The 26,243-nt window shown below is 39.9% G+C and overlaps 1 protein-coding gene across 1 annotated transcript in view; it reads right to left on the reverse strand.

The window, feature by feature from the left end:
• Positions 1-26,243, reverse strand: part of carmil2 (capping protein regulator and myosin 1 linker 2) — an 81,364-nt gene that overhangs the window by 19,796 nt on the left and 35,325 nt on the right. The window contains exons 19-32 of the mRNA XM_038301142.1: positions 25,208-25,304; positions 24,580-24,634; positions 22,795-22,967; positions 22,088-22,156; positions 20,685-20,778; positions 20,437-20,523; positions 19,287-19,415; positions 18,976-19,092; positions 16,205-16,380; positions 15,939-16,026; positions 14,529-14,618; positions 14,354-14,420; positions 12,033-12,541; positions 4,590-4,693 (exon numbers count right to left, since the gene is read on the reverse strand). Of these exons, the coding sequence (XP_038157070.1) occupies positions 4,590-4,693; positions 12,033-12,541; positions 14,354-14,420; positions 14,529-14,618; positions 15,939-16,026; positions 16,205-16,380; positions 18,976-19,092; positions 19,287-19,415; positions 20,437-20,523; positions 20,685-20,778; positions 22,088-22,156; positions 22,795-22,967; positions 24,580-24,634; positions 25,208-25,304 (1,855 nt within the window). The remainder of the gene's footprint in view (positions 1-4,589; positions 4,694-12,032; positions 12,542-14,353; positions 14,421-14,528; positions 14,619-15,938; positions 16,027-16,204; positions 16,381-18,975; positions 19,093-19,286; positions 19,416-20,436; positions 20,524-20,684; positions 20,779-22,087; positions 22,157-22,794; positions 22,968-24,579; positions 24,635-25,207; positions 25,305-26,243) is intronic.

The raw sequence follows: 26,243 nt of genomic DNA on the forward strand, positions 1-26,243 counted from the left end.
CCCCAGCCAGCCTACTTTCCTTACCAGGGTCCTTCCAGGTGCTGTTGTTAACCAAAATTACGTAAAGATGTCTAAATCTGTCAGAAGCATGTCCATGCCTGGTGTCTAGTTAATTTTTAGGCTTTTTCCATCAGCGTTTGCTCGATTTGACACCACAGTTAGAGATCTTAGAAAATAGATGCCTTTACCACAGCGACAATAGCATAAACCAACATCAAATGTGATTATGGAAATCAATCACAGAGTCCTCTGAGAGAAGATTGGATGGTAGTGATCAGGGGGTTAAAGGGTGGCAGGAAAACAATGGAAAACATTTAGATCTACAGAGGGAGGGATTACTATTCAGCAAACCGTCTCCTGTCATATGCTCACCTCAATCATCCTGTGTAACAGGGGGAAAATATAAAAGAACACCTAAAAGTCCCACTGAGGACCTAGGTAAGCCATTAATAAGACCATTTTAGACCTTATGTTGCTAATGTGTTGCTATGGTGATCTCAGATGGAGGGTCAGTTGGAAATGAAACCAAGTTAATTATTACATATGCTCTTAAAAACTAAATCTCTTGATACATGTTAGATTGAATAAAGATCTGGATCTGACCCATTAAGATCTGCGCTGGACCTTGGATTTGAGTTAGCTGCAACACTTATTTTGCAAAAGAACTTTCTAGAATGAAAATTTTTCTTATTCTTCTCTGACATGCAAAATATTAATGAAGCTTTACTTTGGGCTAAACTTAATTCTGACATTCTGTTTCTTACCTTCTTTTTAAAACTGACTTCATTTTCTTTTAGAAAAGATGTTGTGACCTGAGGTGATGCAGAGATAATAAACAAAGATTCTCAGAAGAAAAGGCAAAGGTCTTGATCTCATCCTTTGTTAAAGCTCCTATAGGCTTAGACTGCTGGAGGACATAGGGACCCCTTTTTCATCATTCTGCTTCATTCTGTCTCTATTCTCCCACTCTGCAGAATCTTAGTTCAATCTCTAACGTTCTGCTCTCTCTGCTTTTTCTCATAGCAGCTTCATCTGGTCTGTTCCTGTTTGGCTGTGACTCCATCCTGGAGAGAAATATCAGCTGTGCTGATGCCATCAACACCTTTGTTTCTAGATGTTGGAGCTTGGCCTATTTTTTCAGTGTAGTCCTGTTTCTCTGACTGTGACTAACTGGATGTGCTCTCTTTATCCTCTGACATGGGAGCTGGCTCGGAGCTCGTCTGCCTGGCTGTGTGTTTCCTGGACTGGGCCGCCTGTGGAGCTGGTTGACTGTTGCCTTTTGTATCTATGCTTCTTTTTCTATGTCTGCTTCTGTCTCCTTGAACCTCAGTGGGCCTCAGCAGATGGCCGCTCACACTGAGCCTGGTTCTGCTGGAGGTTTCTTCCTGTTCAAAGGGAGTTTTTCCTCTCCACTGTCGCTACAAGCATGCTTGGTGAGAGGGATTGCTGAAGAGTCAATAAGTCGATGCAATCAGCTGGTTTTCTATGGATATAAACTTTGAATCAATCTGACTGGATGATCTGGTTGAATTGTCTCTGTAATTCACCTGAGATGATATGATGTGAATTGGAGCTACAGAAATAAGCTTAGTAGAGCCTTGACGTTTTTCTTGTAAAGAAGCTCCTTCTTTGCTGCCCTTTGTTAAATTTTTGGCCTTACTAAGTCTATGGACTCACACCCACCTGGTGCTCAGCAGGAGCATCACCTTTCTACATCCCACCTTCCAGAAGAGACAGTCCTGGTGCCAAATAGTTTTAATCTGAGCAAAAACTTATCCCAAGAGGCTAATAAAGCTATTTGTAAGAAAACTACTAATCTACAAAAGAAAATAAAGCAACAACGTTTGCAGAACACAGAATGCCACAACCAAACAGGTTTGCCAGGAAGGCAGCTCTGAAATAAAACTCAGGACAGTACTACAGCCTCTGGGAAGCACCTGAACATAGATGGGCAATGTGTTGGAGGGAGGATGCAGTGATAGGCACAGTGGCAGTAATAAATAAACCCTATAAACAGGCAGAACAAACCTCCCTTTGTTTAAAACAACCATGCAACCATGCAAAGTTTCAAGTTATACAATAAAAGCATTTACAAACAGCTGAGATGTAGAATTAAAACTGAAAGGCAGCAATAAATTGCAGTTAAAGCCTGTAATGTTCAATCAAAAGACAAAATAAACTGTTTTTTTCATTGAAAAAAGGATAATTACAAAAATGTTTTTTGGTGTGAATATAACCACCACCTGATTCATTCACCATCTGAAAGCGATGGTGGTTACTTTGACAGTCAGCTCCCTGAGCGATGAGCCTCTATGTGCGAAGTTTTTTTTTCTGGAAATCCTTTATTTCATAAATAAATAAATAAATAAATCTGAACAGAGCCCCTATTCTGGAATCCCACTGACTGTGATTTTGACTGGAATATGTTCAAAGAACCGTATTCCAAAAATCTCAGCTTTGTCTGAAAAAATTCACTGCAAAAACTTTCTGAAAATGAGAAAACATTTTTTTTTAATAAGTTGATTTACTCTTAAGTTGAGTAGGAAACTCAGGTGATCTGCTAATTAAAATGAGATAATATGCACTTGAAATAAGACAATGCAATTGCTTTTTCTTATTTTAAATATACATTGTCTTGTTCCATTGGCAAAGTGTCTCTTACCTTCTTAATTCAAGAATAAATGCACTTATTTTCAGAAGAATTAACTTAGATTTATATTTTTTGCAGTGTTCTGCCTGGCCGTCTTGTTTGCCTTTCTCCCTGCTCATCATCCATAGTCCCTGCCTGTGGGTTTCCTTCTGATTCTGCAGATATTCGCTCTCATATCCAGGGAGGCCTGCTGTTGGTTCCATTCAGACATTTAGATGATTTGGAGGTTTCTTTAAGTGTGACTTCATAGGATGATCAGATCTTGGGAGCTTGGTGAGCATTAATGTTTGCAGACTGTTTTGGGAGAATTGCTTTGGTTGATTTCAAATTCTTTGAGGCTTTTTAGGACGGGGGCCATACTGGCCATACTGGACCAAAAAACCCAAAAAACAAATCTGTCTGGAGCCGCAAAACTGTAAAAGTCTTCTATCAGCCTTGAATGGCAACACGGGCGCTAATATTTGGCCAATATAAAAACATCTGTAATAAGTATTTATGATGAAATGTTTATCCTGGAGCAAATGTCACATCATGAGGTGATGGAGGAGCAGTGAACGCTCTCACCGCTCGCCGCTTCACCGCATGGTTTTGTTTTGCATTGATGAAATGATAAACACAGGATAAAGGAATCTTTCTATGTTGGACGTGTTTCTGATGGGAGGAGCTGATGGAGTCATGAGGAACCAAGCAGGAACTGACATCCATCAGAGCAGAGCTCTCTACATCCTCCGTCACCAGCGTTCCTTGGTGTTGGGGAAAAAAATGAAGAAAGTTTTCATCCCTGCATCAGAGCGCTTCCTGTTGGATCTATGAACAGTTTTCTATGCTTGAAACCAAACTAGCAGCGGTAGTGGATTTTGGAGATGCAATCTACTTCTTAAATCTATATTTGCTCTCCTCTAATTTATCCAGAAGTTCTTTAATCGCTCTTTTTCTCTCCCTCCCAGCTTGGTGGTCGGCTGCATATTTAGCCTTCCCTGGAAAAGCCTTTTCTAATGACTCTTTTTATTATTTGACAAACTCTCATTACAAAGCAAATATTCAGGCATTCCTTCCTAATTGGTAATGAAAGCAAATTATTCGCTCCATTCTTTGAATCCTCTTTTTCATCAGCTATCTTCCTTTTTTTCCCTCTGGGATCAACGGCCTGAGACACACCCACCGCTTTGTTTACAGCAGCCACCTGCCTGGCGCCGCGCTGCACTGAAACGTGTGTCCCAGGCTATGACGCCAATTTTTGTTGAAAGAAATATTTACATTTATTGTTTAAATTTATTATAAAAAATGTTTACAGTTGTGTAAAACATGTATTACATATTTTCATACATTTTTGAAAAAGATCCAGGGAGCCACAAAGGGGCACTAAAGAGCAGCATGCGGCTCCGGAACCGCAGATTGTTGACCCCTGTTTTAGGAGTTTATCTTTGAATTGTATACAATAAGCAAACTGCTACTATCTCTTTCAATCTAACTGTGGGTTTCATTCTGTTCATTCTGGTTTTTATCCATTTTATAATTGTTTAAACTGATATTAAATATCAACAATGGAATATGCTAGAAAAAGAAGCAGACTTTCTTTACCTGTCTAAGATTTTTCAGGGATAAATACACTTAGGTTAAGAATTTTTTTTACTTATTTCTAGATTGTTTTTGCAGTGAAATCAATGGAAAAGTTTGTTTGAGCGAAACAAAATGTGAAAATTAGGGTGAAAAGTAGTGAAAGTTTGGGGAGTTCAACAAAAGGTTTCAGCCGATGTGAAGCTGGATGATGAAAACAAGGACAGACAGTCAGTAGAAACATGATTTTTTTGGCTGTGGATAATTTTTTTTTTATCAGAGGAGCTCCTGTAAAACTATTTAATGTCACGTTTTTTGTGTTTCCACATTTATTTTTGGTGTTGTTGCTTTACCCTGTTCTTTAGTTTGCAGTGGGACTTACAGTGCATAGTCAGGGAGGATTTTCTTGGTGAAGAACTCCTCTACTCCTTCATCCACTCTGTCCATCGCCTCATTTCCGTCTTTCTTGTCCTCAGACACTGGTTCCTGTAAAGAACAGAGTCCAATAAACAGGGAGGAAAAACTGCAGGTTCAATTATTTTTATCATAGTAGCCGACTGGCTTATGATCATGCATGACTGTCAGAGGAAGTAGCCTCAGTCACAGTGTCAGATTGGTGGGTTGTGTTGAATAGGTTGAGGCAAACAAACAACATTTTAGCATTTCTGAGCAATTATCTCAGTGTACAACCTCTCGCAAAAATGATGAAATCAGCGGCAACAGAGGATGTTCAGTCAATAAGCAGATCACAGAGATGACACAAAAGTAAAGTCATTTTAAATGCCGCTGTCGGGCTTTAAGAAACACTATAAGAAATAAACAAAAATGTGGTAGTCAGTAATGTTAACATTTTTAGACCAAGCAAAAAATGTCTGTGATCTGCTTTTTTTCTACAACATTAAACAACTGAATGAAAGGGAGTTTTTCCTCTCCACTGTCGCTGCAAGCATGCTTGGTGTGAGGGATTGCTGAAGAGTCAATAAGTCGATGCAATCAGCTGGTTTTCCTTAGATAGAAAATTTTGAATCAATCTGACTGGATGATCTGGTGAACTGGAAAGTGACCTGAAATGATACCAGAAGGTTGGTTTCCCATTTTAAAAGGAGAAACCAGATTAATTGGATACACTGGAAAAACGATATAGAAATAAGTAAAAATTTCTTAAATTAAGTGTATTTACCCTTAATTTAAGTAGGTAAATTAGATAGTTTGCCAATGGAATGAGGATTTTTACTCTTAAAATAAGATAATTCGATAATATGCACTTGAAATAAGACAATGCAATTGTGTTTTCTTATTTTAAGTGTAAATTGTCTTGATCCATAGGCAAAATGTCTCTTTTACCTCCTCGATCCAACAACAAATGCATTTATTTTTCAAGAAAAAAATTACTTATCTAGATTTCGAGTTTTTTTCCACTGCAGGAAAGTGGCTGTTCCAACTGTTGCATTCCCTAATTCTCCCGAGTGGGGCCCGACTTTACACGAGTGAATAAAGTGAATGTGATTGGTCGATTATTAAAGGGGCGGGATTGTTGTGGGTGAAGGTTCACCAGCAAGTTTGGTTGTGGCCGGTTTGTCGGAAGCATCTTGCTAACCAGTTAGCATCTTAGTGCTAGTAGGTTCCCAATGGGAAATTCCATTGGGACCAAGTAGCACTAAATTGGTGACTTAGAAACGACACTGTCAAGGAACGCTATGAACAGAGGAAACATGCAAGAGGAGGAGAGTTTAATGTCGGAGGTCGTGGATGAGTCTCCTCAGTCATTCATTTTTTATTTAGAGGAGGAAAGCGGGGACGAAGATGTTGTGGAGCTTGGTTTGGTGTAGAAGGCTTCCAGCCGTACATGTTTGAGCCCTTGCCTCGCAACGCTGCCAGTTCTGTTAGCTCTACGCCTGCTGAAGACACCGACGTCCATCCCCGTGAACACTGGGACGGAACTCTATGGGAAAGGAAATGATTTGGATTTCTGATTTTAACCGTTGTGTATATTAGCTGCGACATATGAATCAAGATGCTATGACCGAAAACATTTGATTGACAGATGATCATTGATATATGATTGGCCGAATTTAGGTGTTCAGGCTGACGTATAACTAACTGGCCTGCAGAAGATAACAGAAAAAAAAAAACAGATTTTAAATTTTGAGACAATACGGTCTGATAAAGAGTACATTTATATACATGTTTAAGCCAGAATGATTTGACATTGAAATATGACTTCCCTAAGACTTTAACAGTAACAATTCTCATTCCATCATCTTATTTACCTGCTAAAATTTAAGGTAAATACACTTATTTTTAGATCATTTTTGCAGTGTGACACATGCTGTTTCTCTCTGGTAAAAAGCCAGGAGTAACACCTGCGCCTCACTGTGGGTGTTTTACTCTACGCTCTGATGCTCCACCATCAGCACCAAACTAAAACCAGTGATCAGGACTAACGCCAGTGTCCAAATGCTCACACCAACGGTTCAGGTTCACCTCATCAGTATTCTAGGATTGTGCAGCATTTTTATTTTTCCCCACTATCCAAAGAAACAGGAGTTGTTTTGTGTTACTGAATGCCTCCTGACTAACAGCCACCTGTCCCTCCGCGCTTCATGCCAACATGCTTCTGTCTCACTTTGCTGCTTTGCTTCATTTCTTTCTCTCTCACAGAATCAACTCCACCAAACGTCTCTATTCAAACAGGAAAATTTTAACATCAAGTGAAACAATAATTAGAAAAGCAAATAATATAAATACAAGAGCAGGAAGAATCAAGGAACAAACTGGAACTCCTCCACATTTAAAATGGCCGACATCAAAGACTCATCAGGGGACTGTCTCAGGAGCAGGGGGGGATTTACCATTAGGCAATACTAGGCAGCTGCCTAGGGCCCCAAGTTCCTGGGGGCCGCATAAAACTCCGTTTCCATGTATGGTTAATACAACTATTCCTTATTTGTCACATTAATTATGTTTTTGATAAAAATCATTTGGCTAAAATGCCATCAGAACGCTGATAATTTTAAGTGTGTCTCAGTCCCCCCTTCAGTGTCCACCATATTGGATCAGTCCATTTGCTGCACATGTTCAGAAAGGTCCAAACAGACAGCAGCAAACCATTTGAAAACAAACCATGCAAAGAGCAGTGTTGCCAACTTAGCGCTTTAGTCGCTATATTTAGCCACTTTTCAGACCCCTCTAGCACTTTGATTTCTAAAAAGCTCCTAGCCCTAAATCTAGTGACTTTTTTCTGCTACTGGAGACTTTGGAGGCAACATCTAAAAGCAGCGAGCTCTGCTCTCCAGAGCGAGTAGATTGGTAACCCCGCCTCCTGCTCTCCTCTATCTTGTCTGCTGTCATGATTCATGCAGCTATTATTTCATCAAAATGAAAAATGGAGAACAGAGAAGCAGATCATGGCTTGTCTACAGTGAAAAGAAGAACTGGGTTATTTACTTTGGCCTTTTTGGAAACACAGGAAGGAGCAATCAGCTAAGTGAGCTTAGTGCTTGGAAAAAATATTTCATTCCTTTAGAGACAGCATGAAAAGTCAGCTGAGTACAAAACATTGAGAGGAAAACAAGAAGAAAAGGGACAAGAAGAGAGGGACAAAACCTAGAACAGATAATGGATGTCTATTCTATTAACATTTCTCTATCTGTAGAATGGGGCTGTTTTATGTGCTGTCTTCTCAATTCAGAGGGGCCCCTGCCTGTCTTTGCCTGGGGGCTCCAGATTGCCTAAATCTGCCCCTGCTCTGGAGTGTCTCGTCATTTCTCGGCGTTCTGGGTGAGTTTGACTTTTAGTTAGGAGTACCTGACTCTTATAGCGAATCTTTGGAGATAAAAGTCTATTAGTACAGAAGAGAAGCAGGTTTCCGAATAGAGAAGACCAGAGGATGGAGAAAGAAGTTCCCAAAAATCTTAAAATATCATCATGAACTGCAGCAGGACGTCATTCTGCTGAGATGAAAGACGGATTCACCTTTATTGGGAGGAAGCCTGGCTCTGTTTGTCAGAGAGTAGAACAAGTTGGATCTTAATGATATTTAAAACAAAGAGCAGGAGCCGGTAATGGCAGAGAGGGAAGGTCAGACTGGTTAAAATGGGAGTGGAGGAGGCAGGATAGTCAAAAACCGAAAAACATGCTGCTTCTGGGAATTTATTATTATTTATTTTTTCATTATTTATTATTGTTATTATTTATTACTAACTCCTCAGACAGTCAAGGCGCATGCATGTGACATCACTGACTGATAAAGTTTTCTAAAGAGAAACCCCTTCACTGTTACTCTGGTTTGAGATAATAAAAAGAAGATAATAAGAACTACTGTACATTTATTTCTATAGCACAGTGCATTAAATTTCATTATAAGATAAAAAAAACTTTAAAATGAAAAAAAACAAATAGAATAAAGAATTAATAATCAACCTATAAAAAAGACTTATCTAAACAAAGAGATTCAAGAGACCTGTCTGATATTAGGCTGCAGAGACTTTCCACACAAGATGATTTTTTATTCTAAATAAATGGACCGACATGAGAAGCTGTAGTTTTGATGCATTTCAATGTGGTTGACAGGATTTTCATTATGAAAAAACAAACAAAAGACAAAAAAAAGACTGTCCCCATATCCAAATATCATTTCTACTGACAATAGATAAGAGGTTTACAGCTTTTCTTTTCCTGTTGTGTTGAAATTGTTACATAAGTTTATCTCAGTCCTTGGAATGATATCAAAACCAATCTTTTTCCAGTCTCAGGTTTAAATACTTGCAAAAGCTATTATTGTGCTGAACACTGTGTGCGTTAGACCTAAACATAACACTCATACTATCTCAGCCAAGATGTCTGTTTAGTCACAAATATTAGACTATTTTATCTAAAGTGAAAGAAAAACACATGATTTAGAATTTATGGTGGAATTTTAAATCCTCCTTCTCACATTTAAAGCCTTAAATTGCTTCCATATAAATGCATTTTTGCACCATGTTATTGATCACTGCTGCCCTTAATGAAATTCAAATATAAATTTTACTGCTAAGCTGCTGCTCATTCACTGTCTGCAAGCTGAACAAAACAGAATTTTGCTCTGTATACACTCTGTGCACACAAAAAAAGGCAATAAAAGTTGTCTAAGTCTAAATAACCAAGCTCCATCTGATATCAGAGATCTGATTGTTCCTTATGTTCCTAACAGAGCACTTTTGCTCTCAATCTGCAGGTTTACTAGTGGTTCCTAGAATTTCTAAAAGTAGAATGGGAGGCAGATCTTTTAGTTATCAGGCTCCTCTCCTGTGGAACCAACTACCAGTTTTAGTCTGTGAGGCAGACACCCTGTCTACTTTTAAGGCTAGGCTTAAAACTTTCCTTTTTGATAAAGCTTATAGTTAGAGTGGCTCAGGTTATCCTGAGCTATCTCTATAGTTATGCTGCTATAGGCTTAGACTGCTGGAGGACATAGGGACCCTTTTTCATCATTCTGCTTCATTCTATCTCTATTCTCCCACTCTGCAGAATCTGTTAGTTAAACTTATTGTTCTCTTTGCTCTTTCTTGTCATAGTAGCTTCGTCTGTTCCTGTTTCTGTTTTGCTGTGAAACCCTCCTGGATCAAATTATTGGCTGGGCTGCTGCCATCATCAACTTCAGTTATATTTTATGTTGGGCCTGTTTTTCGGACGTTTTGTTTCTTTCCTAGACTTTGCTATGGCCTCAACTCTTACCGTCACCACCAGGATGAGATCTTTTATCCCTTTGGATATAAAAACTAGCTCAGAGCTCATCTGCTTAACCATATCTTTCCTAGAGCTATGAACTATGGAGTTAGTTTACTGTAACCTTTTTTAAGGGTACCCCCTGTCAGCCTCTACTAAAGGCTGCTCTCGCTATGTATGGTTTTCTTTCTGGTGAAGTTTTGTTCCTGTTAAAAGTTAGTTTCCTCTCCACTGTGGCTGAATGCATGCTTGGTGTGAGATTGACTACCAGACTCAGTTTAAGAGGAGCACAGGGGTTTTGTCCTGGCCGTAGATCAGTGGACCAGCTCCACACCCTCAGCTGCAAGCTCAAGGCTTCAGTGGACTTTGTCCAACCAGTCCCAATGTGATTAGTGGGCATGGAGAAGGTTTTCAGCCGTGTCCCTTGTGAGGGCCTCACCAGGAGTACAGAGCTGGGAGCCCTTTACTACGAGTGGAGCAGTATTTTATTCCGCATTACTGGTGTTCTGTCAGACCAGCATACCCAGACTCAATACTCGTTTGTCCCCTTACTTTATAACTTTAGTTTAGTAAGAAAAATACACTTTAACCTCCCTAAATGGGTGTTTATCCCTTTAGTCATGTACAAAAAAACTATTTAATTACTTGCTTTTCAGTGTCTTTTGTAGTGTATGGCGATCTGACCTTAAATTGTTTTTCTGTACATGACTAAAGGGATACAAGCCCGTTGAGGTAGTTTAAAGTCTATTTATCGTTGAAAACTAAAGGGATAAATGCAAATCTGACATCTTGTGCATGCGTATTGGCTATAGGTATGCTGGTCTGACGGGGTATGATGGTCTGACGGGGTATGATGGTCTGACGGAACAGCGGCATCAGGTCAGATATGTTACCAGAGCATGTTGGACTCCAGCAGCGTTTTTCTGCAAGTCTAGAAGAAAACAACTATAGTTCCTTGCCAATTATAGAGGTAAAGGAAATTTATTGTATCATATTTTTTTATTCTTTAAATATATTTGGCAATAGGAAGAGGTTATATGAGAGGTTAAAAAACATCAGGATATAAGAGTTTTAAAATTAGGAGATTGTTCTGTCTCTGTTTGTGATTCTCTTCTTGCATAATTATAAAATCTATTTTGTTTTTATTGAGTACTTTGAAGTTTGTGTATCTGAAATAAATTACACTTTATCTTTTTAATTGTAGATTTGATCGGCCATATTTCAGCTCATGCATTGAGACATAAAGAGTGAATAAAACAAGGAGATACAGTCAGCTTGTTTTTTGTTCCAGCTGTAATAAACTTTACCTTTCCAGTAAAATATAAAGTCTTTTTAAACAGGTACGAGTCCCATTCAAGTCTCGAGTCATTGGTGTCAAAGTCTGAGTCAATTCTCTGTAATTCTTTTCAAGTCAAGTCTAAAGTCATAAAATAAAGAACTCGAGTCCGACTCATTAGACACGAGTCCCCGCCTCGGTGAAAAGTAGTAACTGGACTTTCTTTAAAAGTGTGCAGAGTTAAAAATCTCCGAGGGACGCCAGGCTGACGCCCTGGGAGATGTGCCGTTAATTAGCATGATTAGCCCATTAACACACTGCTGCTCTGCAAGGTGGGCATCCTGTTTAAATAACCTGACCAAGAGTTTTTCTTTTGAGTCAGATGGGAAGGTCGTTCTGCAGACTGGATGCCCTAACCATGGCCCCCATATCCCAAAATGGGAGCAAAGAAAAGGCTGCTTTAGATCATCCATCACCCAAACCCTCCTGCTGGACATACTTAAGAGAAATAAACTACAGATCTGGACGGTTGTTTGGACACGGCTTGTTGGGCAGTGCAGAGATACGGGCTTCTGGTGATGTGAAAACATGAATAATTCAAATAAAAAAAGGTTTTTAACAGCTGAGAATGAGAACAGATGGGCCTCCTAAACACTCAGAGAACACTGCTCCAAAACACAGGAAAACACCTACACACTATAGATAGATAGATAGATAGATAGATAGATAGATAGATAGATAGATAGATAGATAGATAGATAGATAGATAGATAGATAGATCTCTAATCATCATCAAAGAACTGTTTGTTTTTATTAGTGTCGTTTTGGTGTGTGGGATCTTACCTGAGGCCTGGAGGAGGGGGGTTGCGTGTGTGTGCGTCGTGGTCGTGGTCGGGAGGCGGTGTAGTGCCTTAGAGTCTGTCCCTGGCTCGGTAGAGGCTCCATGGGAGAAACAGAGAGTCCAGAGCCAGGGTGGGGGCCTGGGCAGCCAGGGGAGAGAGGCTGTCGTCCGATCAGGCCTCCACGACCAGCTGCTGCATCCTTTGGAGCTCGATGAGGGATGGAGTAGATAGGGGGGGAGATGGGAGGAGGGCTGAACGATGCTGCATCTCCTGATACTGCTTCTGCAGCATCCACGGATGCCACCTCCCCCTCCATCCACCTCCTCCCCCTATGTAGTTGCGGGGAGGGGGACAAGGAAGTAGAAGGGGAAGGATTAGGGGAGGGACTTAAGGGGGGCAACTGTGGGAGGGTGCACCTTCCTCCTCCATCATCCTCTGTTGAAGCTCCTCCCTCCTCTCTCTCTGGTCTCCGATCCCTGGTGTTTATCTCATAGTCTGCATCCAGGAGACCTGAAAATGAAGCAGTGTCACCGAGGAGAAGCCAGGGGAGGGGGTGAAGACTAGCTACCAACCTAGACAGCCAGCATGTCTAGTTATTTAATGTCCAGCATACATTTTTAAATCAGAAAGAGCTGTTTATGGAAGACTAGAGAGCAAAGCAGCAGAGCAAAGCAAAGGAGGAGAAGGAGGAGGAGGAGAAGTTAGCATGATGATAGAGGGGTTGGAAAGAAGAGGAACAGGAAGGAAGGAGCAGAGCTGCAGAAGGATGCTGTGATCGGAGAGCCACACGTTCTAACACCAATAGAGAACATGGAGACCTTGATTTTATTCATTGCTCTCTTTCTCAGTATCTGAGGCCAAACCAACTAACTAACCATCGCAGACATTATTCAGATATTTATCTATCAGTTCTGCCAGTATCCAACATTCAGTAACAGTGTGTCGGAGTCTAACAGCTTTCACAGTGATGATGGTTTCAAACAGGAGGGTTCTGCCTATTCTCTCTCTCTCCTGCTGTAAGTCATTGGTGTGAAAGTAAGTGAGCTACGCTCCAGTTCACCAGACAGCGCTGACAGCGAGCTGCTGATTGACCTATCACGGCCCAAAGCTCCTCCACACAACAACAACGGACAGATGGAGACCAGTTACAAACTGGGAATATAACATGCAGTAGTGGACGAGGTACTAAACTACAGTACTTGAGTAAAAGTATTGATATCCTTAGTGAAATCTTACTCATCTACAAATATAAGTTACTCAGTCAAACATCTCAAGTATAAAAGTACTCACTTTTGAAAGTACTTCAATTTTCTAATATCAGGACATTTCTGTCTAATTTTCAGAGTAATTTTAAAGAACCCGGAACTTTCAGAAACCACCTCATGTATTGTGTAGAACCACATGCTATAGATTCTACACCACCTGGAAAGAACTTCAGTATAAAAATGAGACATAAAATAAGGACAGAAATTTGATTATTTCCTTTTTTCAAAACAAACCAGAAAACCCAGGAAAGTCTAGATTGTCCTCACACTACAGCTTTGCTTTGAGACTCATCCTACTGAACAACTTGGCCAAATGGCAACAACTAACACCTTCATAAAATTATAAACAACTAATAATATCTGCTATGTGGAATGTCATTAAATCCGCAAATCAGTGGCGTCAAGATTCAGTTTTAAGGGCTTATATCTTCCATGATTGCAAGGAGGAAAACAGCAACAGTGGATTAAAAAGCTAAGCTCAACCAAAAGAAATGGAGTGGAGGGAAAGTACCCCCCCCCCCCAGACTTAAGTAAAGATACTCATACAGTACTTAAGTAAAATTTAGATTTCTCTCATTTCATACATTGATTTATCCTATTTACTCACTATATAAGTTTTTCACTAAGCTTGTTTCACCTGCAAGGCCACACAATTTCTCCTTAGTGAGGGGTGTTTGTAGACCAGACATACCTTCTTCTCATAACAAACCAGTCTTTCTGTTACTGTTTAAGCAAAGTGTCTGTATTTTGTTTTGACTCTGACTACTTTCCATTATTGTAGGTAAGGAGGAACGAACGCTGCTCAAGCAGAACAGGGCTGATTACCGTGCAATAAGGGCCGTATGATGAACTGTTCTCTCTTTGCAAAGATATGAAGAATAAAGTGATGACTGAGTGAAATCCAACGATCTAGGTTTATTTAACCGGGGTGAATAGTTGAATGCTTTTTCCCAACGACATAATAATGCAAATGTACTTTCCAGCACTGATAAGAAGTGTCAGTGAAAGTGTCAGAAAGTTGTTCTCTCCTCTCTCGTTAACAGCGGTCATGTCTTACTTTTGATGGAAGCGGCCGGCCTCAAGCTCTGAGAAAGCAAACCGTTCCTCCAGAAGGCTGGACTGTACTGTAGAAGGAGAGAAGAATAAAACGGATCAAAATTCAAATGAATCTTATTCGCTTATGTTTTCAGGACTGATCATCACAAGGTTGAAAGGTGTGGTGTTTGTCTCACATCATCGGTTGGGAAATCACTGTCAGTCAGTCGGAGCTCTGGGATGTTGATTCTCTGAGCACTGGATGAATTTTCACTAATTAGGCAGTCCTAAACATGAAGAAGGAGAGTTTTTAATTTATAAAACAGAATACTGACCTGCAATAAAAAAGCTTAGTCCAGATCAACTGCATGCTGAAGAAACAGCTTTTTATTTTATGATTATTATAATATTATTTTCTAAAGGTCTTGGTTTAAAATATTTAGCAGAGAAAATGGAAAACCTCCATTTAATAAATGAGAACCAAACAAAACAACATTCTTCTTTAGGAATATCCTGCATGTTCTCCTGATCTAAATTGTTCAAAATGTTTAGGGATGGATTTTCAGTACAGCTTATAATAAAGATTGATGCCAGTTCAAGACCATGGATTCTCTTTGTATAGCAGGTTTGGTATGTGGAGCAGCATCCCACAAATCTATATAAAACCCAAAGACTAATGTGGGGCTAAACTAACTTGATGTGATCTGAGGCTTTTGCTTGATGCTTTAAACTTAATTGGGGAAAACCTGAGTATGAATACAAGTATGAGTAGGCTACAACCTTTGATACATTGTTAAAATAGTCTGTTTAAATTGAAATACATGTTTTAATCATTTCCATCCACCCTTCCTCCCATCCATGCGTCAAATTAGTTACTTTTAGTGTGGAGATACACCTAAGCTCATAATCTATATTATTTGTATATTTTGATTAGCTGCTAGAGAATAGCTTTTCTTTAATGTGATTAACTAAATTGAATTCATCTCATTTTAACAGCTTATTTGTTCGCCTTTCAAGATATATTTTCAGTTTTATTTCTTGGACGTGTCTCATGCTTCATTTACAAATTCCCTCTGTTAGAGATATTTTATTCTAACTTAATCTAAAATTTTCTGTTTGTTTTGTTACTGTTGATATTTTCGATATTTTGGGTAAATGTATAGCTCTCTTTTATCACATTGTTTTAAACTGCAGACAACCCAGCACAGATTCTTTTTTTCTGCTGTTTTAATTGGTATGAATCAGTCCACTCGATTTCATCTAGTCTACAGCACACCCTTCACTCTCACTTTGCTTTAAAAAAGGAAAATAAAAGCTATCTCCCTGGCTTTCCTCCCCCTATTAGTGATCAATGTTGTATAGGATCTGAAAGTTTGAAATTGCATCATTGTTAACATTTCATTTCAGATTTTAAGTCATGCATATGAAAACTAGAAGGTTTGGTATAACCTAAATGTTTCTTTAATCAGCTCCTGACCTATGCTGACACATCCCTTATTTGTCCCGTGTGTCACTTTATCATCCTTATTTTGTTTTGTTTCAGATGCACCAAATGAGGCGTCCTTATTTAGGAAAACATACTGCAGTGTAGAAAAGCCACCAATTACCATTTTGTCCTGTGCCGCTGTCAGATCCTGCAGCACCTGCTCTACCATGCTCTCAGCCAGAGTCACAGCCAACGTTTGTCTCAGTTCACTGGAAACACAAAACAGTGCAGTTCAAGTATGTGCAAATGTCTACAAAGCAAAGACAGCCTAAGGTGGGCTGACTTAGTTTATGTTCATGGGTCATTATAAAAATAACAAGATAAAGAAACTCCTCGAACCTGTTTGAATAAAAAGAAAAACCTCCCTCTTTGGTTAAAAGTTTTTACCTCAGTCTCGAAGAGATTTTTTGACCTGCAGTTTCCACCAGAGTGCTTCTCAGGAATGTTTCGGCCTGTTTGCTTCTTTTGGATATGCACTCTGACAGACTCTTGCAGACACTGGAGCGCTGAACCACCCGTGGACACACCGTCTCTGCATATCCCATCAGGCCTTGACCAAACTCCTAAAGCCACAGAGACTGTAAGTGGGAATCTGAAGTCCAGAGGAAGAGTTTGTTCTCACTAACTTCAGCTGGGACGTCCCACCGTCAGTTTAATGCGTCTTTGATGAATCATGACACCATGACAGCATTAAGTGTTGCTAAACTGAAAAATAGAATGTTATTATATTTTCCTTGTTGCTGCTTTTTCTTTGTTGCCTGATCTTGTGCAGTTTAATATTTAAAATGTTCACTTAGATTTATTCTACAGTAGGTGACTAACAGCAACGTTGCTGTTGGAGGTCAACTCGGAGTTGAAAATGTAGACAAAGATGATGATTTTTAGTCAGGGCTACTAAACATGACAGATAAACAGATGTGTTTGGATCTTTAGGCAAATAAGTAACACAGAACTAACTAAATTCGGCTGCAGGATCTTTGTGGGTGGAGCAGATTGTGCTCACAGGATCTGTGCCGTGCACACACACTTTGGGGGGCAGGTGCTAAAGTAGAAAACAAGCCATCACAATGCAAATAATATTAAATGCCCCCCCCCCCCTTACATGTCCACCATATTGGATCAGTCCATTTGCTGCACATGTTCAGAAAGGTCCAAACAGACAGCAGCAAACCATTTGAAAACAAACCATGCAAAGAGCAGTGTTGCCAACTTAGCGCTTTAGTCGCTATATTTAGCCACTTTTCAGACCCCTCTAGAACTTTGATTTCTAAAAAGCTCCTAGCGCCAAATCTAGCGACTTTTTACTGCTCCTGGAGACTTTGGAGACAACATCTAAAAGCAGCGAACTCTGCTCTCCAGAGCAAGTAGATTGGTAACCCCGCCTCCTGCTCTCCTCTATCTTGTCTGCTGTCATGATTCATGCAGCTATTATTTCATCCAAATGAAAAAAGGAGAACAGAGAAGCAGATCATGGCTTGTCTACAGTGAAAAGAAGGACTGGGTTATTTACTTTGGCCTTTTTGGAAACACAGGAAGGAGCAATCAGCTAAGTGAGCTTAGTGCTTGGAAAAAATCTTTCATTCCTTTAGAGAAAGCATGAAAAGTCAGCTGAGTACAAAACATAGAGAGGAAATCAAGAAGAAAAGGGACAAGACATATTCAAAGGGCCCCCTGCCTGTCGTTGCCTAGGGCCCCAAATTTCCCATTTTAAACCATTCAAAGTTTTGGTGGGGAGTAAGGAGAGAGGGGGGTGTTATCATGCAAAAGTATAAAAGTTAACAGTTTTGGTAAAAGTTTTTAAATCCTGAAATGGGCCACCCTCTAAAGTACTGAGCCCCTAAAAGGACACTGAAGAGAGAAAAAAAAAACTTTCTACCTCGCACCAGTTATAGTTTTGTATGGAAGAGGATTAGGGCCACTGAACAAAATAAAAAAACTTAACTGATTTTTAAATAATATTTCAGTTTAATATGGGAAAAAAAGTCAGAATTCTGACTTAAATCTCAGAATTGTGGATGTTATTATAGATGGGCCCCATGAAGGCAGACACTCAGCTTCACTGACAAAGAGGTGAGTTGTTTGGGAGGAACAGGAACACTTTTATGGAACATTTTATGTGCCTGAGGGGCCCCCGGTGATGATATTTCATTAATGGAATAGCAGAAGGTGATTAAAACAAGAGAGCTAGTATCTAAAACAGTCATGGCTAAGGCTTGATGCTTGTTAGCTGTCAGAATTCTGAGATTAAGGTCAGAATTCTGACTTTTTTCCCATATTAAACATAAATTATATTTAAAAATCAGTTAACTTTTTTTTTTCAGTGGCCCTAATCCTCTTCTGTAGTTTTGCAAGTAGATGCTGTGATGAAGACGTCTGGTTCTCTTAAGTTCCACCTAAAGTTTTTTTAATATCAGACAGACCTCTTCTTTTTTTACTTTAATCCATTTTCCGGACATTTTGTAAACATCTATCTATTTCAGTTGAGCAGCCGTTTGCAGATGTGTCTGAATGTCACAATATAATAAAGCTGTGCGTTTCATTTGTGCAGAAATAAACCACCGGACTTCAGTATACGTTCTAAAAGACATTTAGACACAACATAATGGTGATGAATTGCAAGCAATGTCTTTGTATGGTAGCCCAAACTGAAAATATAGCCTAGTTAGTTCATATAAATCCTTTTTAATTAACACGATTTTACGAAATACTCATGCGATCATGTGAAAAACTAACTGGTGCACACGAGAAAGTTTTATTTTTTCTCTTCAGTGTCCCTGCAGGCATGCCCAAAGGCAGTCCTCGATGGCTGCTGATCGCCCTGCGGGTTTTAGGTTTCCCTCACTCAGTACAGCTGATTCTGATGATTGTAGTTCAGTAAAGGCCTGTTTTATCAGCTATCAATGAAAATTAGCTGTGCTGAAGCAGGAAACCTTCAAAACCTGCAGGACAGCGGCCCTTGAGGCATGTCTGCAACTTTGGGCATGTCTGCAGGCTCAGTACTAAAGCTACAATGGAAGAACAAAAAAGGACAGGGCACTTTTCAGGTTAGGCGTTAAAAGGGCAGGTGCTCTAGCACTACCTAGTGTCTATCTGTGCACATCCCTGCATATAAAAATACTAAATGTTTGATATTGAAGAGGATTTTTACATTTGTGTACCTGCAAGTTTTTGGTGATTTCCTGAGTTAGGGCCGAAGTCGTATCAGACAGGATATCCATCACCCAGTCTCCATCAGAAACAGACTTCCTGCTCTCTTCACAGAGAGACGGAAGCAGCTGCAGGTGAAAAGCCAGAAACAAGCAAGCAGAACCAATTATGTGCACAGAAGTTTCCAGCAGTTATGGTAAATGCCTTTTTATCTAGCAGGTTCTAGAGCTGTTTAGGGGTTTGATTAACATGTGCAGGTTAGGATAAAGCATCTTTAACAGGAAACAACCTGATCTCCTATAAAAGAAGCTGGGATGTTTACCTTCAGAGACTCTCTGGCATTTTGAAGCACCTCGTGTGCAGTCATAATGTCGTTCTGGACTAGCTGGGCGTTGCAGAGGCTTATACGCTGCAGACTGTCTTCCAGCTGGCGGCACATACCCCGGATCAGCTAAAATCCAGGACAACAGGCAGAAAATTAAAAAAACAGCAACACTAAACTGAAAAAACTTTATCAGCTGAGTCACGTCAAGGGTTACTTGACGCTATTTCTGACATTTTAAATTGAAAAATCTTTCTGGATGGAAGAGAAACGTCTTCAAACTTGGAAACAAAGTCCAGTAGATTGTTTATAACCTTTTTGGAATGACTCTGACCTGGATGACTGAGAATCTTCACCAGCATCAAGAGTTAAATAATTATAGACAGGTTGTGTCTCTAAAGAGAAAGAATTAGAGAATGGAGCTACAAACAATTGAAGTTTTTTTCTGTTTAAATGAATAATTAAAGGCCATATCTAGGCAATAAACAGCTTTTCCATTTTTATTTCTTTAAACTAAGCCTGTGATTCGAGGAAGAACATGGTGTTTTCTTCAAGGGTTCAATCTAGAGCCAAATATGCTACCTGTAGCTCAGACTGTAGAGCCTAATCATGTTTAGGCTGATGACAAAACATCTGTTTCAATGCATGACTGCTTCCTGCTTCTGCCTGGATCCCTGAAAGAACAGAAGTTCTGCTGTTGTTCTGTAGGAGACTTAATGATGCTGGGCCATCTTCAGTCAGAACCCCACAGAGCTACAGAGACCTGCTAGCTGGGGTAAGCAGGTTTAATCACTTCTACTGGTTCCTGTTGATCTTCTTTTATATGTTGCCATAAAAAAGAAGATGTAGGAAAATACTTTTGTCATTTAAATCATTGCAAGCCTATTGAAGCAGAGCAAGTTTAACAGCATCTCCGACTTTAATCTTAGAGATTCTACAGAATTTTATTCATGTAGTTGATGAATAATTTAACTTTATTGATTTCACATTGGAGAAATTTAACTCTGCATTCAACCCATCCCCTTGGGGAGCAGTGGGCTGCCATAGTGCGGCACCCGGGGAGCAGTGTGGGGTTAAATGCAGAGATGGGGATGAAGAAACGGTTTTCTAGTTCTAGAGTAAAATCAGCTGAAATGATAATATTTTATACCTTTTCAGACGGTTGACTCCTGAAGAGTTGCTTAAGCTCCACACTTCCAGGATGTTTCATCTTGTTCCTGTCTAAACACAGCTGGATCTAGATGCAGAGATTTTAATGTAGGTCATCCATAGGAGAACCAGGATGTTCTCATTCACTTCCATAAAACCATAAGGGAAATCAGAGTAAATCCGATATTTTCTTTTTCTTACAATCATGTCTTATATTCACTCTCACACCCACTGAAATGTTTGAATCACCTTGTGCAGAGCGTCTTTGATTCTGTCCAGGCTGCTGCGGTAACTCTGGGAGATATCAGCCAAGGGTAGAGACATCTCCTGTAGCGTAAAGTTCCTACAAAACCAGAAAAATCTCTTTAGAAATATATTCTAGAAGTTGCCTTATACCCCCGCAAGAACATTATCATTTTCCATAGAGTAGGTAAGTTATGATGACAGTTAATATATGAGGATGAATAAATTCAACCATCCAATTTCATCAATAAGACTAGAGCTTTTATAACTAGAAATGGTCAACGGCCAGTAAAACAGAAAACAAGGCTTTCAAAGTTTAAAAGAGTTATGATTTTAAAATTGTATTTCTTTTAAAAATTATTATATTTGTTCCTTCGGTCCTAATTTATTTTAATACGACACAGGAGAAAGAGATGGAGGGACCTGAGACTCAATCAATCAACCAACCATCAATCTGGTTTAAAGTTGCTAAACTATGATCATGTTTCTGTTTAACATCTAATGGTTATTTTAGCAGAAAACCAGATTTTGCACTTCTACAAATAATTGAAACATTCAGCTGAAGTGTAATCATTATGTTAAATTATCAGCTGAGGAATTATCATTCGTTCTCTTTCTTATAGCTTTAGCTGGCCCATTATTTAGGTCATATTGCACTCTGCTGACTAAAGAGAAAGGTTCCTCCATTTAGTGATCACATTGTTTGAAAAGCTCCAATTCCTCTTCAATATGTATCTACTTTGTCTTTTCCATCGGACTACCAGAGCCAAGAAGTAAACAGCAACAATGAGATGCCGCTGTAGAATAAACATGAAGTCTGTAGAACAGGCTCCTCCTCCTCCTAGCAGTTAGCTGCAGAGCTAATCCCTGTTGTTTTCATAATGTTTTGTTAACTGGCTAAAAGTTTCCTTTTTAAATGTTTGCGTTTCTTTTTGTTCCCCTGCTGCATAGTTCAACTTTCACTTTTAACTCGTTTTGTATTGTTTAGTGCTGTGCAACAACAGTTATAATAAGTTTGTTTTTGCTACAGCAATAAAAAATAACTGGTGTTTATTTGTGTGCACCACCTTACCATCAAAGCAACGCGGCAATAAAGCTTTCTCTGATTCTGAAAGACTAAATGTTAGACTTTAATGGCAGTTCTCATCTCACCTCATCTCATTTCATCTCATCTCACCTAATACTAATCAAAATGTCTCATAGTGTGTGTTCTTGTTTTTAATACATTGGAGGGCCTATTTTCTCAAAAATGGGCAACCAAGTGCTCCTAATGGATCTTAGTGTCTGGACCTCAAGAGGGGAATTGCTGTTTTAGGGTCTGGGGTCATGGTTAGGCTGTAGAAATGAATGGAAGTGAATGAAAAGGCCCTGCAAAGATAGAGAAACATATGGATGTGTAAGAGCAGCACCTCTCTAAGGCATCGGCCACATCCTGAAAACCTCTGGCAGTCACATTGTTTCTGTCCCAAGTCAACGACCTAGAGAAGCAGACAAAGCCAGAGGTTGGATCAGAACAGCCAGAAGATTCTAGAGTTTCAAAGGATCTGCTGTGGGTTCTGCTGCGACTCAGCAGGAAATGCAGAACGACTCACACACTTTGACGATTGTCGTTTTCCATTTGGCTGATTTATGTTAGAGTGAAACAAAGAGCTGGTGATTTCATAAACAAATTAGGTCATGTTTGCAACTTAATATTAAACCTCAAATAAACCTACAAATAAACAAGTTAGGTTCAACAGGAAAACAGAAGGTTTAACTTTTAGATTTCCATTAATTCTAATCATGATACTGATGAGTTTCTTTGCTTTATAGATCAAGTTAAAATGAGGGTTATCTTTTAAACAGAAATTAATCCCAGTTCTTATCATACTCATCATGCATCCATTAAAGACTAGGCTAAATCCATACAGGAGAAGATGCTTGTTGTCAAATGAAACACCCACTAACAGATATGTGTCCACAAGGAGGGACGTCACTCCTCTATGAGTTTCATGTAATCCTGGAGGATATAAAATACTAGAACTGTAGGCTGCTGATGTCTGCTTCATTTCCTAAAGATCAGGGCAGGTGAGAGGCAGAGTGACGTCAGCTAAGGAGTTTGTGTTTGGGTCTGTACCTGAGTTTGGTGTTGGTCATCAGGGCTTTGGCCAGCATTTTGGCTCCAGTGTCTCCAATGTTGTTCCCACTGATGTCCAGCTCAGCCAAAGTGGCGTGGCCCCCCAGAGCGCTGAGCAGAATGTGCATCCCTGTCTTCAGCTTGGAGTCACACACTGAGAGCGACTCCAGTGGCTGCAGACGTTCACACAGACAGAGGCATCAGACAGGAAGTGAATCGATGTTAAGAATGATGAGCATCGCAGGCCTGAAAAGCTCTGTGGAAGCTTTTGCTTAGAGTGTTGGTGCTGTCATGACACTCCAACATTAGCTTTCTAATGGACGCTGCTCTCATCCGGGCCGGGGGTCTGCAACCTGAGGCTCTCAGGCCTTAACATCAATAGGATATCGATCCATGGAAATAAAATGTTGGTCCTTTATAAATTACAGCATGTTTCCTGCCGTAGACATTTATTCGTTATGTTTCATTCCAAATATCAGCAAATATTTACAGCTCTCAACGGTTTTATTCAGTCGGACTGAAGACAAAAATGAACCTTTGGATTGTAAAGGTTGCAGACCTGAACTAGAGACCACTAATCAGAGAAAAGCTGATGCAGACTTTCCTCTCCACTGTCGCTACAAGCATGCTTAGTGTGAGGGATTGCTGAAGAGTCAATGAGTCGATGCAATCAGCTGGTTTTCCTTAGATAGAAAACTTTGAATCAATCTGACTGGATGATCTGGTGAACTGGAAAGTGACCTGAGATGACATGATGTGAATTGGTGCTATAGAAATAAACTGAATAGAATTGCGTGTCCATGCGGCTAAACTGGCGGCCAAATTGAGCAATGTCTCAGCTCCTGGAGCTTAAAGACCCATTTTCACTACCCTTTTGAAACCATGCAGAGATCGTACCAAGCACGGTAATCAAGCTAAGTGTGGAGTGTAAATGGCGCGCACCACTGAACCGGACATAACAAGAAACACCAACAAGCCCGAATAAATTAAGAAAAATAAAGAAAAGAAAGAAATTCATGAAAAACACTCTGAGAGTGAAAGAAACACATTTTTTGGTCCAACATAACCTTAGAGGCATTAATACCGATACAGAAACTGACATTTTTTTAGTTTATAAACCTAAATATTATTGTTAACTAGGCTTATTAACTTTTTAACTTTTCATGTAGATTTTTACCTTTTTTTCCTGACTTGTTAACTTTTTTTTTTTTTTTCAACTTAATTTCCAGTAGGTATTATATCCTTCAAGGGCTCATCTAATTGGTCAAATGCCAAAATAAAAAGAAAAGCCATGTAGCAGGATCTTTGTTGAATGGCTGGATATAGATCTTGTGCTTCTAGACCTCACTGAAGGATGGAGGGACTCCATTAGTTAGGGGTATGCAAGTGATCAGAAACGCTAACTTGCCTTATAAAGGGGTTAAAGATAAACAGAGACAAACCAGTAAGGGCTAAAGGTGAGTTAAATAATGTCTTCTTTTTACCATCAGTTTACTTCTAATCTGATTGAAATGTCTTCTATAGTTTGAATTAGAACTATAGAAATAACTGAACTGAATCAATACCAAGAAGCACCATGTGACAGTAAGTATTATGACTCCTTTTTATCTTTATTGCCTTTTTCTGAGCCCTGCAGCAGCTGCAGCCTCTCAGTCTTTGGTACAATAGCCCCAAAAACAAGCAAAGCCTTGGACTCCAGAGGGATAGTCTACCTCTGCCCAGATTTAGTCGTAAACAAAGAAGCAACGTGAAGAAATGATGAAAGCCAACGACAGTTTGACTCACACACTCCTCATCCTGAATGAGCTGGGCAATGCGATGAAGAAGGTCGGTGAGAGCTCTGCTCCGGATCAACATGGCAGGATGCAGGGAACAGAAAGCAACATATCAAATTGAAAAACACTCTTTTAAGCCCTTTGTGCTTTTAAAATATAAAAATGATGTCCTACTCCAATCCCAGGACACCAATCATCACATTTAACAAAGATAGCTGGTGCAGATCTGTTGTAATAGAAGCTGAACTCAGCAAGAAGTAAAACCATATTTAAGGTGCTACTTAACAATCAGAGCTGATCTTGTTAAGCTCTGATAGAGCTCTGAGTGAATGTGTCAACCTTATCAATTTGGCCAAAAAAGGCTAAACTTGTCAAAAGCTAATAGGATCAGCTATCAGGTAAATCCTTTTTAGTTTTCAAATTCAACTTTGAATAACATCAAAAAGAAAAGAAAAATGAACCTTAAATAAGATGCATGTGTCAACTGTAAACCAGAGGAACCTGTGAAGGTGGATGGTATGATTTATTTCCCCTTCATTGGGGAAATAAGACAACACACCCAGCTGAAGAGGCCTCAGAAAGGTGGAGCCAGCAGATCTAACTGCTGTAAAGGAAATTAATCTGTGTGCATCCTTCACCTGGACTTCATGGCAAAGTTCCTCCCAAGAGCAAGGTGACGAAGAGACTTGCATCGACCCACAGACAGAACCAGGGTCACCATGTCGTTCTCAAAACCTGAGGGTGAAACACAGGGGACACGGCTGATGGACGGTCACCATGAAACGGGTCACTGAGATCCAGTTCCAGTTTAAAATAGAATAGAAAATCCCTTTATAACCCAACCTTGGGGGAAGTTCTGGTGTTTACATCAGCAAAGGTTATAGAAAAAAAAAGTCACACAGATGTGGACCTCAGAAAAATGTATCAGAAGTATTTTAACAATATAAAAACCGTGCACCCGGAGAATAAATAACCAATATGCAGCTATGGGCATTTTTACAGTGATGGATATTTGAAAATAGAAGCAACATCAGAGATGTGTAAAATGACAGCAGCATGTTATTTAACTGACGAAGGTAGAAACTGTGCAAAATCAGCATGAATGGAACAACTGATGGAGGTTGTTGGGAACAGTGGTGGTTCTAGATTCTTCCTTTCTCTTCTTCCTCTCAGCTACAGATAAGCCGCTGCTCCAACAGACAGCTCCATAGAAGACGGATGAAGCCACAGCAGAGTCAGAGAAGGTCTTTAGGAGCACCCCCTGCTGTCTCCTCAGCAGGAAGAGTCTGCTCTGACCTTTCTGATCCAGAGCCTCAGTGTTGGGAGTCCAGTCCAGTTTGTTGTTCAGCTGAACACCTGGGTACTTAGAAGAGTCCACTATCCCTGCATGTTCAGCCGTGGCAGTGGAGTGGATCTGCTTCTGCCTAAGTCCACCACTAGCTCCTTGGTTTTCCCTGCATTAATCAGAGGGTGGTTCTGCTGGCACCACACCAAGTTCTAGGTCCACTGTCTGTCCTCTGAGATGTCCCATCCTGTGATGAGGCCAACTATGGCAGAATGGTCAGAGAACTTCTGGAGGTGGTGGGGTGGGGAGTTGAAGGAGAAGTCTGCAGTGTAGAGGGTGAAGAGGAACGGTGGCGGCACTGTTCCATGTGGGACCCCCGTACTGCAGAC

Source organism: Cyprinodon tularosa, unplaced genomic scaffold, assembly GCF_016077235.1.
Source record: "Cyprinodon tularosa strain WSP-4 unplaced genomic scaffold, ASM1607723v1 ctg461, whole genome shotgun sequence".
Taxonomy (NCBI): domain Eukaryota; kingdom Metazoa; phylum Chordata; class Actinopteri; order Cyprinodontiformes; family Cyprinodontidae; genus Cyprinodon; species Cyprinodon tularosa.